General features: G+C 43.4%; 1 protein-coding gene across 2 annotated transcripts in view; it reads left to right on the top strand.

Moving 5' to 3' along the window:
• Positions 1 to 15,810, top strand: part of CFTR (CF transmembrane conductance regulator) — an 88,871-nt gene extending 73,061 nt beyond the window's left edge. For both annotated transcript variants that reach the window (XM_014892152.2, XM_088165447.1), the window contains 5 exons: positions 1,783 to 1,938; positions 9,808 to 9,897; positions 12,290 to 12,462; positions 12,790 to 12,895; positions 14,363 to 15,810. In XM_014892152.2, coding sequence (XP_014747638.2) covers positions 1,783 to 1,938; positions 9,808 to 9,897; positions 12,290 to 12,462; positions 12,790 to 12,895; positions 14,363 to 14,569 — 732 coding nt within the window. In that variant the 3' untranslated portion in view covers positions 14,570 to 15,810. The remainder of the gene's footprint in view (positions 1 to 1,782; positions 1,939 to 9,807; positions 9,898 to 12,289; positions 12,463 to 12,789; positions 12,896 to 14,362) is intronic.
• The last annotated feature ends 859 nt before the right edge of the window (positions 15,811 to 16,669 follow it).

Here is a 16,669-nt window from a genome sequence, read left to right as displayed (position 1 = left end):
AGGAGTTCTCCTCTGCTGAGGGATGGAATGGAATGGAATGGAATGGAATGGAATGGAATGGAATGGAATGGAATTATCGTCTAGTCCCATTGCCTTACTACTTAATGGCTGTCCAGGAGTTAAAGTGTATTATCAAGGGCCTCTTAAAGACTTACAGACTTGGGGCATCAATCATCTCTCTAGGAAGCCTGTTCCAGTGTTTGACCACCATCTTAACAAAGAAATGCTTCCTAATGTCCAGTCTGAACTTCCCCCATGCAGTTTTAAACCATTTCCAAGTGTTCTCTCACTGGATCCTAGGGATTAGAGATCAGTTCCCCCTCAGCCTCCTCCCCATACTAGACAAGCCCAAGTTCCTGTCCACTCATCATAGAATATTCCCTTTAGTCCTTTCACCAGCTTTGTTCTCCTCCTCTGGATGCATTCCCTCACCTTCACATCCTTCTTAAACTGTGGAGGCCAGAACTGCACCCAGCCCTGCCAGGGAGGCTGCTGCAAAGCTGAATAGAGTGGGATAATCACCCCTTTTGCCCAGCTGGTGCTGCTGCTGTGTTTGACCAGCTCAGGATGGGCTTTGCCCTCTTGGCTGCCTGGGCACACACAACTGACTCACGTTGATCCTGCTGTCAGCCAGCACCCCCAGATCCCTCTCTGCAGGGCTGCTCTGCAGCCACTCCTCTCCCAGTTTATACCTTTGCCTGGCATTGCTCCATCCCAGGTGCAGAATCTGACATTTGGACTTGTTAAATTGCAATTAAACTACCCGGTGTTCCAAACGATGTGAATTTCTCTGCAAGGCCTTGTGTCCTCAAGAGAGTCAACAGCATTTCCCACTTTGGTATCATCAGCAGCCGTGCTGATGGTGCATTTGACTCCTGCATGCAGCTCATTGATGAATATGTGGAGGAGAGCTAGGATTGAGAGTGAGGATTGTCCCTAGGATTAAGCCCTGAGCAGTACTGCTAATGACCAACACCAGATGTAGCCCCATGCACTGCAAGCCTTCAGCCAGTTCTTCAGTCTGGTCACACTACAAAAGCAGCCCACACTCAGACAGGACATTGTTAGGCATGCAAACCCAGATGTTGGAAAAGGCAGCATCTTGAAGTTTGTTGGTGGTTACTGCAGATATTTGCTTATTGCAATAGGTCAGTTCGCCTGCAAGGGAAACACAACTTTAAAAATCCCCAAACATATATCATTATGTTTCTTCACACCTCAGAGATAAGGAAAATCAGCACCAACAGGGCAGGTTGAGGACTTGCACAGGTGCTTAGGGGTGTCCAATGGCATTATGTCTGCTGTAACCTCTGCCTCTGCCTCAAGCTACCCCACTAATCAGAGTTAGGCCCTTTATTTTCAATGATATGAAAATGGAGTAGCTTACTAGGGTGATCCAAATGCACTCCCTACTTAGTTTTTGGTTTCTGGATGTGATTTTGCTGATGAGGGCTTCATAGCAAAGTGAGGGGGAAAGGCACAAATCAGCACCAACTGGGCTTATCAGTGCAAGATAATAGACATACAAATTTCTGTCCTTCAGCTAAGGGCAGGCTATCATATTTTTCATCCAGTTATTACAACAAAACAAAGAAGAGTCTGCCCTGTGTTTGATTCAGTCCTTGCTCTAGGCTTTTATCATTCCCAAATGAATGGCATTTGCTATCCAATTGAGATCCATCTGGACTGTTTTTCACTGCTGAGAACTCTAAGATTTTTGCCTTAGTCTGTGATTAATATGTGAAGAGTATTAAATGTTTGCTTGTATGATTTGCATTGCAGGTGGGCCTTTTAGGAAGAACAGGTTCAGGAAAAAGCACTTTACTTTTTGCATTTTTAAGACTGCTGGATACGGAAGGGGATATCCAGATTGATGGAGTCTCCTGGAACACCGTCAGTGTGCAGCAATGGAGAAAAGCATTTGGAGTGATTCCTCAGGTAATGAGATTATTGAATATTTTTGTGCCTTTATTTTCAATGGTTCTGTATCCGTATGTACATAGTTGCTTTTAAGATGTTTGCTATTGTATGCTGGGAAACAAATTGAACACAGGCTTTGTGAAAAGGGGAGTGGCATGGATGGGTGGAAAGATGCAATGATTCACAGCAAACTTTGCATTTTTAGGGTTTCTTTGCCTCTCCCTCAAGAACTCTTCTACAAAGGGGAAGGTACAGCAGGCCCAAGCAGAAGTGTTTCTAACCTGCTTATCCCTGCCTCTCCGAGGCAGTTTGCATTTTGATTCAGGATAAGATAGTGTCATCTGAAGAAAAAAATACAATCAGTTCTCAGCTACTGTTTTCTGAAGCTCTACATCACATATTATAGTTAACACGAGGATATTGAACATTGTGTGTTTTTCCTGGCAGACTGATGGCAAACATGTAAACCTAGGGCTTCTGAGTCTCTTGTCAATGCTTCCGCCACTTGACACTGTGTTATATCAGTTACAGCCAAGGATTATCTGTCTGAAAAATGAACATTATTTCTGCAGACAGTAACACTAAAAGGTGATTGTTCATTGTAAGGGTAGGAATGAAAACTGATGGAATGGACTGCAGAATTTTAACTCTTTTGTACTTTTTTTGTCTATCCTTACCAGCAACACTGATAGGTCAGTAACACATAATGACTCTCTCTTCTTTGACAGTTACACATCCAATAGTTCTTCAGTTTCAAAGCATACACATCTCCTCCATAACAGTATTCATTCCTTTGGAAATCCTGTGACTGTGGCAGACTAATTCAAGTAACACGTGATGGAGATCTGACCAATGAGTCTCTCATGGTATCAGGTGGCAGTGGGAGGTGGATGGCAGATCAGCCTGCCACGCTGCGAGGGGACATGCAGCCTGTCCTGCCTTTATCCATCCTGGAGGGTGGCTACTAGCCCCAGAGACTGAAAAACATGTTTTGACCCTGGAGAACCTCCTCCTTGACACACCCAAAAAGGGGTGGGCTGACCAAGGTGGTCAAGCAACCCCTTTTAACTGTTAGCTGTCACACCATAATTGTGCTATTCCTCCCATCCTGTCCCTACAGTAAAGCTGTTTCCATCTTGTTTCTATGAAGATTTGGTTTGTTCCCTGATGGTCTCCCATCTGAGAAAGGTGGTTACTGTCTTAGAAAGCTGGTGAGTGTATATGTAGTATAAAGCTGTTATTGCAGTGACTACATGAGGCACTTTAAAATAGTTGGAGAGACTCTGGGACAGCCAGACAGTTTAACATTAAAATGTTCTAAGTTTTACAGCTTGGGTCACTGTTAAAAGATGCTGAAATCTTCATGCTGGAAGAAAAACGGCCTTGATTTTGCAAACACCAGGAGGAGTCAGAATTCAATTTTTCTATATGATGATCAGCTTTGAGCTGTGATAGCTTCTCTTTCAAATATGTTATTCCATAGTAGCCCAAGTCCCATTTATTTAGCACAGGCATGCAAAGCAGGCACAACTGTCTTTTCTCTGTGCATTTCATGCTCTGAAATTTCTTAGAGGCAGCAATTTTTTAGCACTTTGACCTTGTCAGAATAGACCCTTTCTTCCCTACCACGTTACAACCTCAACAAACCAAGCCGAACAGAGCAGTGTGGAGTCCACGGGCTGGATTCATCTCTTACCTGAGCTGTGCCAGGCACACACTGCCTGCAGAGCTGAGGCTTGCTTGGCAGGCTGCCATTTGATAACTGACCTCTTGTCACACTTCTGTGCTCTCTTCAGCATTTTCCTATCTATCTTTTCCTTTAAACCTTTATTTCTTTATTACAGCTGGTTCAGTCCTGCAGAGTGATTGTTGCTTTTGAGTATGAAAAAATATCCCCTATTCAGATCAAGGCATCTGTGCAGTGAATTGCATGTGCAGCTGCTTGTATTCAGTTTGGAGGACAGGTGTGTTATACAGCTGTCTTCTGAAGCATGGCTGTATAGGATGAAGGATGCTTTTACCAGTAAGATATGTCTGCAGTGGACAATTTTCCCATACAGCCAAATATAAATTTCTGTATTGGAAGGGGCTTCCTTATCTCTCCCAGAGTCATCCTTTTGCTCTCAGCCTTTTGCCCTTTGGGATGTGCCCACCAGAATTTCTGTTTTCCATCTCCAGCTGTGCTTGGGAATGCAGAAACTGAGAAGAAATCTGAATACTTGGAAACAAGTAGTCTCATTGTCCCAGTGAAAATATGAGGAATAATTCTCATAGCTGAGCACTCACTATAGAGTCACTAATGGTATAGAAAACATCATTCTGCAGCCATCAGCAAAATGCAAAAGACATTTATTACATAAGCAGTGTAACTTGCCCTTCTGCTAGTGAGGCGCACTGTTAGTTCATTGTTAAAATTACACATTAGTTCACATTTGGAAGTCCCTAATACATGGATCAATGCCAAATAATCTCAGCCCTCCATTCTCTGGAAGGTCATGAGAGTTGCCAGCCTGTTTGCATGCTTCATCTCGCAGCATTTGTCCCAACACCTTGGCAAAGAACCGCACATTATGCCTCAAAAGTTCCCACATTCAGAACAAAATGAAGTTTTCAGCAGCACTTTCCCAGTAGGAAAGAGAAATTGCATTATGCCACCCTGCCTTTCCCAGAAGAACAAAGGGAGCCTTTTGTTCTTTGCCATTCACCTACAGCTTTAGAAAAAAAAAAAAATTAAAAAAAATTGCTTTTCCTTTCCTGGGAGGCTCTCCTACAGCAACACCTGGATATTCACTGTCTCCGGGAGAGCGCCAGCAAAAGGACAATGGAACTCTACCTGAGGCATGCTTCCTCCTGAAAACTTTCCAACACTCTCCTTCTCTTCCTTAACCCTAAGTTTCCCAATTTAGTAGAAAACAAGTGCTTTTCTGCTGTGGTAACCTCACTAATGCACAATCACATAGCACAAGCAGAGTCCTAAGACACTGCTGTCTGCTCCATACAGGCTGTGCTAGAATGACCTGCAGGGTGGTCAGGGACCACACTGAGCAGAAGCAAAGGTAAATCCCTCTTTTCTTTCAGTATCTCAAATCTGTCTGTCTGTGCCTTGCAGTGGTGTGAAGGGTTAAATTGTATAAAACATGTTTCCTGAAGCACCCACAAGGAAGTTCCTTGCTGTAGCTTCTCACAGGGCAGCACTGCTGAAGCACAGCCTGCCCAACACTGCTCCTACAGGCTGTTTGTCATTGTCCCACAAAGCAATTGCTCCACTGACACCAGGCTGTACTTTTGCATCCATTATCCCTTCTTCCTGGACAGGCCTTTCTGATGATTCTTCTGCAGGTATTTCCCACCACATTTCCAGAGTGAGGATTTCCAACTGCATTTGGTTTCAACACACTAAGGCTTTCTTGCATGGTTCTTATGCAGATTGCATCCTGAAGTATTTAATGGAGTCAGATTGAGAACATGCTGTCAGAAATTTCTCTTTGCATGGAGGAGACCTGCAGTTGATTTCCAGTTAAAACAAGTGATGAGAAACCTGAGACCCATGAGGTGCTGCTAGCTTCAAGGAAGGGGATGACTTCTCATGTTTTCTTGAGTCTTATTTCATGCATCCTAGTGGATCTCACACTGTTTTCTACATGTAAATACTCCACATAGTATCAAGCTTAAATCAAGCTTAACATGGAGAACAAGTTTTCTACAGTTTGCAGGACTGCTAGCTGACAAAAAACTCAAATTTGTTTTGCTCCTTTATTTTACTGAAGAAGTGAAATTTTGCAACTTTTATCTTTATAGTTTCAGTTTTCCAGCAGCTATCACATTCTGTTCATTGTATCTGTCTGTCTTTGTCTGTCTGTCTGTCTCCAGCACTATTTCTCATACCATTCAGACCTGCTTACTTTTGGAGGTCATGGCTGCTTTGTGGTGTGCCAGCACACTCCTGCCCGGTGTCTGTGTTAATAAATCTTTAAAGATTTAAAGCAGCTGCTGAGCAGGGCCATTCCCAAGGCGCTCCCACAGAGGGTCTTGCAGAGCCTGGGTTCCTGCAGGGCTTTGGGACGAGTCAGCATCCCCACAGGGAGAGCATCCACTGCACCAGACCCGTGCACAGAGCAACTGGGGATGTTAATTAACAGCCCCACGTGCTCATGCTCATCTCGGGCAGGTTATAGATTGTTTTCTACATCATGGGTTCAGTGCTGCCAGGAGTACAGCACTTACATTTACAGTAAGCTCTGTGGGAGGCAGATGTTTTGGCGTCTTCGAAGGAGAATGTTACAGAGCTGGTCCCAGAAACATCTCAGGTTTTTATCGTTTCTGTACTCTTATTCTTATGTCAATGTAAAGTCCCTAAAGGACACTTATGAAAACAGATCCTCTAACTTTGCACCTAAAAAGCATTCACATAGTACCTTGATTTTATTTCATGTTGATATTGCTGCTATAACACAGACACAGCAGATGAGGCTACATGGAAGTCATGCTGTTGTTGCTTGCACCTTCTCTGTGCATGGAGCTGCTGCCTAATTCCACCTGATGTTACATGTGTTCTCCAGCCCTGGGGCATGTGGGAAGAAGGGTCCATGGGTCTTGCTGAGGACTTGCTCATAGGTTGCAGCAGCAGCTACTTGCAGCCAGGATACTCTCACTCCTTAGCAGCCTCTTGTCAGCTGCTCCTTAACTCCTCTGTAAGCATTTCCTTAGGTACTCTGGGGTCTTTATTCTCCACATAACACATAAATTGCTTAGGAAGCTTATTGCCACATACACCAATGTATAGAGGCTGTAGCCTCTAATGGGGATAAATGCCCTTCAGAAGGGTTGATTTGCAATATTTGGGGCGGTCAGAACATAAACACGACCGTATTTATGTTTCCTAATGTTTTGCTTGTGGGTGGATGTCAGTTCTAAGAAACTATTTGTTGTATAATCACACCCATCATCATCCTGTGGGAATTTGAACAAGTGACTGAGTAGGAAATGATTCCGGATTTGCTGCCAGTCTACCCAGCCATCCATTCCAGTGCTCTCCTTATTTCTACTTCTTCCATATTTATGAACAATGTAAGTCCTTCATATTCACTTTTGGGCGTTCTTGTTTCACTTTAGACTTCTGGTTTTTAAGAATGTGGAGAGATTTGTTTCTGCTTCTCTTCAAGTAGACTCTAAACTGCCCAGGTGACTCATACGGTATTTGCTTAAGTGAACCCTACATGGTTTCTAATGAGCTGGGAGGAAGGAGGTGTTGAAATGGAGAGAAGTACCAGAATTCAAGACAATGAAATATTTACTTTGGGGGGATGAAAAACCAACCCTGCTTTTGGAAATAGCTTGCTTTTAGTGCTCTACTTCTTGAAAGTTATTAGAAATAGCAGCAGCTTCAGAAGAAAGTTGTAACCTTATTGCTGTGCCCGGTGCACTTCACCAGGAATGTTATTCAGCCCTATCTTTAGAACTGGTTTGTTCAGTTAACTGTTCTTTTCCACTGAAAACCGAAAACACATATTCCATTAGTTAAATGTACGAGGCTCACGGTGTGAACAAACCCATGTGTGACACTGTTTCCACAGCATTGTTGTTTCCACCGCACCCACTATTTGGAAGAGCCTAATCCTGCTGCAAATGTCACCCCACTCACGCCAGCTCACCAGTGCAGGGCATGGGAAAAGGACTGTGCTGTACTTCACCCAGGCTTTCACTGTCATTAACAACAATAATTATAAGGGAAAGAGTCTACTCTTTCCCTGTTGTCTCAACAAAAAGTACTTCAGTGATTAATTTTTAGCTGAGTGTGGCTCTGCAGCTCTGTCAGTGTGTGTTTGCCATGTATTGAAGGTATCATTACACTTGAATCCAGCCCACTGAGTACACAGCACCACAGTGCAGTTGCCTTTCTCCTCTGGTTTCTTGAATTAGTTTATTTCCTTATGTTTTACACCAAATAAGTTGGCAATGGCATGCATATCTTAATCTAGCAAATTAATTAATGTAATTGATTTTCCTCTGCAATGTTTACACTTTTAATTAATCATAATTAAATTATTAATGTAAATGTGTGTATAAATCACTTTGAAATCTGATGAAAGAATGCCAAGTTCCCAGGTTGGGTCAGATGGCAATTGTGGTGGACAGGCCAAACTCTGGGAGAGCACTTGCTAAGTGTATTCTCTCAGTTATTTTCTGCTGGTACAGCTAGTCCTTCACTGCTTTTGGTAGTGTTTGACTACTAAAACTCCAGGAACTTACGTGGCTGTGAATCACTGCCATTTCAACATGTTTTCTCTAAATAAATACTTTGTTTAGAAAGACGGAAGAAAATAATTGTCTCAAATTTTTCCTCTTGGTATTTGTAGTGTACATGCATGGAAAGAGCAAGCAAATGGTAATATTTCTCAAGGAGGCACTTAAATTCTTTAGGAGCAAGTTCTCCCCACTACAAACAGCAGGAGTACCTCACAGCATAGAAAAAAAAAAATGGTTTCTTAAAGAAATGTTGTACATCCTCAGTGTCCCTTGAAGAACCTAATTTCCATCAGAATCTGCGCCATGTAAAAAGAGATTAAACAAATATTTAATTTTATCTGAGTCACTGCTTCTTGACCTACAAAATCTGAGGTATGATTGCCTAAATCTGCTGGCCTGAAATGGTGGGGAAAGCAGAACTGACTGGTAAACTTCATTTGGAGAAGGGCGTTGCTGCCAGTGCCAGGAAATGCGCATCCTCCTCATCTCCCGCAGCGGAAGGTGGGAGCGGGACAGAGCCGGGAGCGAGCCCAGCCCTCAGCTCCATCGGGGACAGCTCTGACACAGCAGGTTCCTGCTCCTGCTGTCGCTCCTGCTGCTGCTGCTGCTGCTGCTGTCCCTGCTGCTGCTGTCGCTGCTGCCGCGCTGTGTGACAGCCCAGCCGTGCGACAGCGAGAGAGAGAAAGAACATCTTTACAGATAGGACTGGGACATGGTGCAATGCCAGGGAACAGAATGATGCTGAGATGTGTATTTGGCTACAGTTTATTAGAAAAAGAAATTCATTGATGATAAACAACTTAGGACAATGTCCCTGGATTTTGACAAATAAGCAATTGTTTGTTTTCTCTCCAAACAAAATTGTGGAAACACACGCTTCAGTTTGATAACCTTTTTCTGTATGTTTGAGTATGTTTCACACAGTCCAGAATCACAAATAGTTTTAAAACATTTATTGCAAAATGACAATACAGGCAATGCTTTATTCTGAAAACTGCTGAAATCTGGGGTTTGCTGGTTCTCAGACAAATTTGGTGATGATTTTATTAAGATAATTGCAAAATCTAAATATGTGTTTTCAAAATCACTATCTATTTGGAAAAATATTTTTTTTTAAAATTAATAACCTGCAGTTAGCTCCATCTGGTTATTGCGGTAGGTTTTTCTTTTGTCTGTATGCTTCACAATTTCTGAAGCCTTATACAATGTTTCAGGTATCTGTAGCCGTGGAAAGGGGTTTTAACCCTTTAAGTGCAGCGGAAATAAGATGCACAGCTACATGGTCATTTTTCATGACCAGAAGAAAAAGACAAGTTTATTCAGAAACACACTTGGTTTTATAGCATGACTCGCAATTCCAAGAGTAGAGAAAAGGTGATTGGTTTAGAGAGAAGACACCCCTCCCAGGGCCTGGTCACACACCACAACAGGTGTTCTATCTTTGTTATTAATTCCTTTTTATTTTGACCAAATTATCACCCTGGGAGAAATTCTCCCTAGCCTTGAGCTGGGCCAGTTTATCGGCTGGGAACAGAGCTGAAATCTCCAGCCTGGAATATTTTTCAGGCTGTAATTTTCTTACTTTCTCAATATGTGTCCCACATCTATCTACCTGTACCTGTATGTCTTTTTTCCTTGCAGAAAGTGTTCATTTTTTCTGGAACTTTTCGGATGAATTTGGATCCTTATGGGCAGTGGAATGATGAAGAAATATGGAAAGTTACAGAGGAGGTAAAGCTGTTCAATGTTATTTGTCTCCCTCTGGTGATGTGTTTACAGCAGGGTGCAGTGCAGGTCAAGTGATTGTAATATTTTACATTTATGTAGAATCTTAGGAAACAAGTGCAGTGGAAAGGTCATGCTGTGCCATATCTATTATGTTTTATATAAATAGTTATTTCATTTTTCAGGCCAATGTGAAGCCAGGTGAGAGGTGCTCTCTCTGACAAGGGATTCAGGCTTTTGTTCTACTTGTGTCATGGAGCTTCCTCTGCCATGGAAAATAAGAGTCATGGAATGTTAGAATTTTGAATCTGAAGGTTGTCTTCTAATATTTTGTTGAGGTTTCAAAAACTTGGCTTTTTTCCCAATTCCCAAGCTTAAGGGCCAGATTCTGTTTCCATGTTGCACTGGTCCCACACATTGCAGTTGTGAGGTGCCACCTCTTGGCTCTGACAGTTCTTCATGGGTTGCAGAGGTGACCGTAATGCCCAGGAAAAATCAGGTCAGCTTTACAGGAGGGGAAGGGCTGCAGCCTAGAAAGTGGATACCTTTTTCCAAGGTACAGACGATCTAACTAATACAGACCTAACCACGAATTGGTGTTGTTTTCCCTGTTTATTGTAAGTCTCACGTGTCAAAAAAATGCTCACAGGTGTGGGACTTAATCTGAAAGCTTCCTCCTTTCACATCCAGGAGGTTAACTCTATCTCAACTTGCTTTCTTGGATTTTTTTAATTTCTTCCCTACATTTGGAAAAGAGGAAAATAAACACATTCTGTGAGTAATTTACTGTCAAATAAAAATATCATGACATTTTTGTTTAGATGGTGTGACAGCAGCTTTTCAGACAGCCCTAGCAGAGGCAACAGCGTGCTCAGTGCTGTTTCTCTGCTTCTCTGAGACTCAGGAAAAAATTGAATGTGGATCAATATCCCCTTTCTTGAAGAAGATAAGCTCTTCTGCTTTGGAGGATCGTTTCCAGTGTGTGTTTGAATTGAGCTTGGAATTTTAAAGAGCTAAAGCTCTTTAATGGCATGAAAAAAAGAGATTTTGAAATGTTTATCACTAAGGAGTTTGGCAAAGCTGTATGTGATACTGAGGTTTTCATTGCACAGGCAAGAATGCAAAGCAAATAGAGAAAAGAAAGAGCTGTAATGCTTTTTACTAGGAGTGATTGGATTGTTTACCAAGTTCGTGCTCTTGAAGTCTGGCTTGGCAGTGGCAGTGAGTCAGTGTAACTTTGGGAGCACAGCACAGAAATGAACTGTCAGCTTATTCCAGACCCATGTTGACTTCTGAGGATTTAGAGGATCTTCCTGAGATCAGCATAAGCTTTTTACACTCCTTGCAATCAACTGCAGAGAACAAGGCCTTGTCTGCAGTTTCATTTTTTATTGCCCCCATATTTCAGCACCTGAATCTCTCAGACTTGTGTCAACTTGTGAGCTTAAGTCTTACTTCTGCAGTCAGCTGTCTGAACCCTATGGGTACATGGAGAGACCTTGTGCAGTTTTAAGAAGAAAACACCTTTTCCATCCATTGAATGCAAAATTTCATTAAGGACAAAATATGTGTTCAAAAGAGAATGGGGAACAAAACACTGGCCCTAATTTGCTTACAAATTAAAGCATGAGCTCTTCATAAGTGCAACACATATACCCACACACCACAATTTAATATGGTTTCCATGCAAAGTGCAAACACTTTGTAGGAATTCCAATTTTTTGTTTCCCTGGAATGCAAATTAGCTGCAGATCAGTTTTTAAAAATCTAAGGGAGGAGGCCTTCATAAATTACTGGAGTTTCATTACATTTTTATAGTGTTTTATAGAGCCATGCAACTCACATATATTTCCTAGTTTTCATATTTTGTACAAATGTCTCTCTAAACTCTGTTGATAAGGCCAAGGACCACAGTTGGTTTGGATCTGTGGAAGATGGAAAGTTTTGCTTTGAGGTGTAACTCTCCCAAGGAGAGTAAATAGGAGCACTAGAAGAAACATTTAGAAAACATCTGGGTTGGACTCTGGTTTCTGGTCCAAAGGCAGCAGCTTCACTTGGCATGGGCACCGCTCTAAACACTTTGTCACCAGTGCCAGAGGGAAGCCCCTGTTGCCTTCAGTATGACCAAAGTGCACAAGACCTTTGAGGCAGCAGAAGGAGCACCTGGAAACACTGTCAGAGCTCTACAGATAGTGGCCATGGTGACCAGGGTTATTTTCTCTCTTGCTATAATGTAGTATATACATTTTTGTCATTTATTTTTAAACTCCTAGTAACCAAAAATACCTGTTTTCCTTTCAAAAATCAGTTTCTGTAGTGTTTACAATGATGTAAATGATTGCCACAGTCAGCAGTAATTATATCCTGCCAATTTTTCTGTCCTTTTTTTCTCCGTCAGGTTGGGCTGAAGTCTGTAATAGAGCAATTTCCAGGCAAGCTGGATTTTGTTCTTGTGGATGGAGGCTGTGTCCTCAGTCATGGCCACAAACAGCTGATGTGCCTCGCCCGGTCAGTTCTCAGCAAAGCTAAAATCTTGCTGCTTGATGAACCAAGTGCTCACCTGGACCCTGTGTATGTTTTGTTCATTTGTTCTGTTTTTTAATGTGGAATAAGAAAACCCGTGAGGCGGCACCATCTAAAGAGACCTTTTGCAGTTTGTCTGGCCTATTACTAAACCTGATTTCAGTAATGTATGTTGGTAATTCTGTGCAGGGCAGCAGGGAGGCCGGGTTACAACTTTACTCTCTGGCTGGCGGGTACTTTGGCAGCAGAGGTACAGCTGAGGACTGCAGAGCTGTGTCCCTGCGTGGCGGCTCTACAGCCAGGCTGTTACACCCGTCAGTGCAGCTGTGGGCATGCACGCTGCAGTCTGAACGCCAGTGTTTGTTTGCCTTCCAGAACTTCCCAAGTGATCAGGAAGACGCTGAAGCATGCGTTTGCCAACTGCACAGTGATACTCTCTGAGCACAGGCTGGAGGCGATGCTGGAGTGCCAGAGATTTTTGGTGAGCGTTTCTCATAGGTTCACTTCCTGTTGTCTCACTGCATTTGATGAACATGCAAAACACACCAAGTGTGGAAATGATGATGTTTTCTGGATTGATGGGGGTCATTCAGGGCAGTTGAGCAACCTACCCACTGGCAGAACTGCAGGCTCCTGTTTGCACTTTCACCTGATCTGTGTTCAGATGAGCTGGGTCATGTTCTGGAGGAGCAAGAAGGAAAGTTTCAACCAGAAGGAAAGTTGTGTAGGTTATCCAGCTGCTGATCCAGGTGCTTTATATTTTTTGATTGGCTCAGGAGATTCAGAAAAATCTCAACATCTCACAGAGTTTTACAATTGCAAATGCAGAATCAGCTGCACTTGAGCAATAGGAGGCTGCCCGGGGAAGAGGGACTTCCTAGTGTGTGATGATCAGAATTGCTGGTTTCTTTCAACAAGCTATGTAAATATTCCTTTCATGTGTAATCAAGGGGATAAATTACTGGAGTCCTGGGGTATTTCCTTTGTTGCGTGAAAATGGTTAGTAAAGAAAAGACAATTTATGTAAATCGTTCTTAAAAATTAGGTTCCTCTCTCTGTATTTTTTTCACTCTTCTATGAGGGGACATCAAAATTTTATTAGCAGAATGAGACATGGTTTTCGACGTCTGTTTGATTGGGTGCCTTAGCACAGCAGGAGGAACACTGCCTGGAGTTAGAGCAGGCTAGTCGGTAGGCAGGTTGTACATCCTTTTGGATATGCTGCTCCTCTGCGTGTGCTGGACTCAGCCTGGCCCCTAGCTGTTGTGTCAGCAGAGCCTTAGCAGGCAGGCAGGCAACCTCTGCTCTGAAAAGGCTTCCCACCCTCCACGCCAGGTTTTAGCAGCAGAGATGCTCAAAGTTCTCTCCTGTCAGACCTGTGCCCTTACCAGAGATATTCTGACACTGCAGTGCCAGTGAAGGAGCCTGATTTTTCCTTGGCTCCTGTCTGACAGGGGAGTCTGGCACAAACTTACAGGGCAAACTTCTTGTCTCCTTCAAACAGAGGTGAGCAGTGCTTCCTTGTTTGGTGAGAAAAAAGCAAAGAAAACCTGGCACCTTGCTGGCAGCCTTCTCCTTCTGCTTGCGATAAAAAAATTAACGCTTTCTTAACCAGGTGGTCAAGCAGTGCCAGGGAAATGCCAAGGTACTGGGAGACTTCAACAAAGGGACTCAGAGGTCAAACCAAGTCACAAGGAGAAACCAGCCAGTCCAGCAGCACTTTGTAATTTGGGCAATAGGCACCTTTTCCACGTGTTCAAATTTTAATGTATGTTTTTGTGGTTGTAATTAGCAACTGCAAACTAGAAATTAGAAATTGTAAATTGGGCTTTTTCTATTAGAAGATGTTTTCCATGTCTTTTTATGTCTCTTCCCTGCTCCATTAGTTGCATTAGCTGAATTCTGTCAGCACCACCACTGCTCATCTAACGGGGTGATGTTTCTCCAGGTAATCGAGGACAATAAATTGAGGCAGTACGAATCCATTCAGAAGCTGCTGAACGAGAAGAGCTCTTTCAGGCAGGCCATCAGCCACGCCGAGCGCCTTAAGCTACTCCCAGCACACCACAGACACTCCAGCAAACGTAAACCCCGACCCCAAATCACTGCCTTGCAGGAGGAGACGGAAGAAGAAGTGCAGGAGACAAGACTGTGAGATGCTGTGTAGGGAGCTTCTGTGGCGTGAATGGTCAGCAGTGCCCCGTGATGACAGGACCAGCACTTCTGAACCTGCCTCAGCCATGCACAAATTCAGCCTTCCAGGAGGTGTTTACTGCAGCGACCTCATGAGCATGTGGGAATTGCTTCCCTTCTGTGGTTAATCATGTGCAAGTTAGTACATTCTTTGAGGTTTTGCCACTCACAGTGGTGAAACCAGATTTCCTTTGGAAAGCTGCTCTGATTGGATACGAACGAGATGGCAAGCAGAAGTAACCTGCCTTGCCTGACTTAATTGTTTCACAAAACTTTTAGAAATGTTCTTGCTGGGGTCAGAGGACTAGACAGCAGGAAGAATGTGAAAAAAGTAATCAAATCTGTGTGGAAAATAGAAAAATCAGTATGTAAAAAACTTCTGTGGATTCACTTCCTGCAAATGAATTAAGGGACAATATCAGCAAGGCACACAAAAAACTTCCTCCTCTTTGTTTTCCATGCAGCAACTGTAATTTCAGCTTAGCAGGAAAGGCCAAATGCCACGTGCATAGGTGAAAATGAAGGAAGAGAGGATATTGTCTTGGAAGCCAATCAAAATCTGTCATGTCTCCACAGTTAAAGGAGAATTGGTATTTCCTCTTAAAACCTAGGAGACTGTTAACCTGACCCTGCACATACTCAGAATTGGATGAGTGCAGGCTGACATCAGTATCTAGGTGACGGTAGGACTCCTGGCAGCAGACCTGTAATAGTTTGCACAGGTCTGGCATCTTTATATACTTTTTTCTTTGGCCTAAAAAAACACCAACAAACAAACAAACAAACAACAACAACAAAAAACAAAACAAGGAAGAAACCTCTCAGAAGTAGATTTTAATAATGAAATTAATTTTTATACTCTTCTGGTTTGCAGTTTTATTATGGAACTGAATATTCTCTAGGATATTTTATTTATTTTAATATTGTTGCAAACTTTTGCTAAAGAAATTATGTATTTTAAGAGTGATTACGTACTATAAAGAAAAATATATTTGTACAAAAAGTTTTATATTTGGATTGTTGCAGGGATATTTTGCTACTAGACTTTGATGTCTTATTGTGCTAGAGCTGTTGGAAACGAGGGCAGCCCCAGAGTTTGGCCAGGTACTGTCCAATGCTGTCTTTGTGCACTAAAGTATTCTAGTGATATACAGGTGGTTTAGATTATTTTTTTTCCCCTTAAATAAACTTTTAAAAAGAGAATCTGCCTCTATGCCACATTGCAGGCACTGTGGAGCTGCTGCTTGCCCGGCAGGGACTGCTGCCTGCCCAGCGCTCCCGGCAGCGCCCGGGCACGGCGGTGGCGGCCGGCACTAGGTGGGGCTGCGCTCCTCCAACGCTGCCCGGGGTCCGCTCCCCGCCCCAGCCCGGCGGCTGCAAGGCTCGGACTAAACTCGGGCCGAGCTGCTGTGCTGGGCTGCCTCCGGCTGGGCGCTGGTGCTGCTCAAGGCGCCGCTGGGTCCGGCTGAGCCCGCAGGCACTGGAGCTCACTCCGGAGCTGCCCACCCTGCATCACGCTGCTTTCCCTCTAGCTCTGTCCCCCATTGCATGCTTTCTGGCCTTCATGACACATTTCCTCTGCAAATATTTGTTGGCGGTTTTTTTTCCTGTCCTGTCCCTCACACTGTACTTTTATGCTTGTCTATCTTCTACCACTTACCTGGGTCTCCTTCCTATCCTTCTGCAGGAGACACCTCCTTGAGCCGCCTGATTTTCTCCACAAAGCAATGTCTCTTGCTCGCAGAGCATTTTGAATACCCTTGGGTCTCAATTTTGCCATGTCACTCTTTCTTTGGCAGTAAGCTCTGCTTGGTTTATAACAATAGAAAATCACCTGTGTATTGAAGCAGCATCACTTTTGAATCCCATCTCTAATACCCTTATTCCCTCAAACTGTTCACCTCTGTTTGTCCCCTTTCTTGCATAGTCAGCTCTGCTTTGTACAAGTCTTTACAGAGTATGTGGCCTGGCTGGGAGGCCAGGGCTGCTGCAGCGTGGCCAAGTCCAAGGAGGCATGCCAAGGGTCACTCTTTTTCAGGATGTTACTCAGAGTTACAGCAGA

Source organism: Sturnus vulgaris, chromosome 5, assembly GCF_052056855.1.
Source record: "Sturnus vulgaris isolate bStuVul1 chromosome 5, bStuVul1.hap1, whole genome shotgun sequence".
In the NCBI taxonomy this organism is placed as follows: domain Eukaryota; kingdom Metazoa; phylum Chordata; class Aves; order Passeriformes; family Sturnidae; genus Sturnus; species Sturnus vulgaris.
The sequence above is the reverse complement of the archived record's forward strand: the minus strand, read 5'-3'. Positions and strand labels throughout refer to the sequence as shown.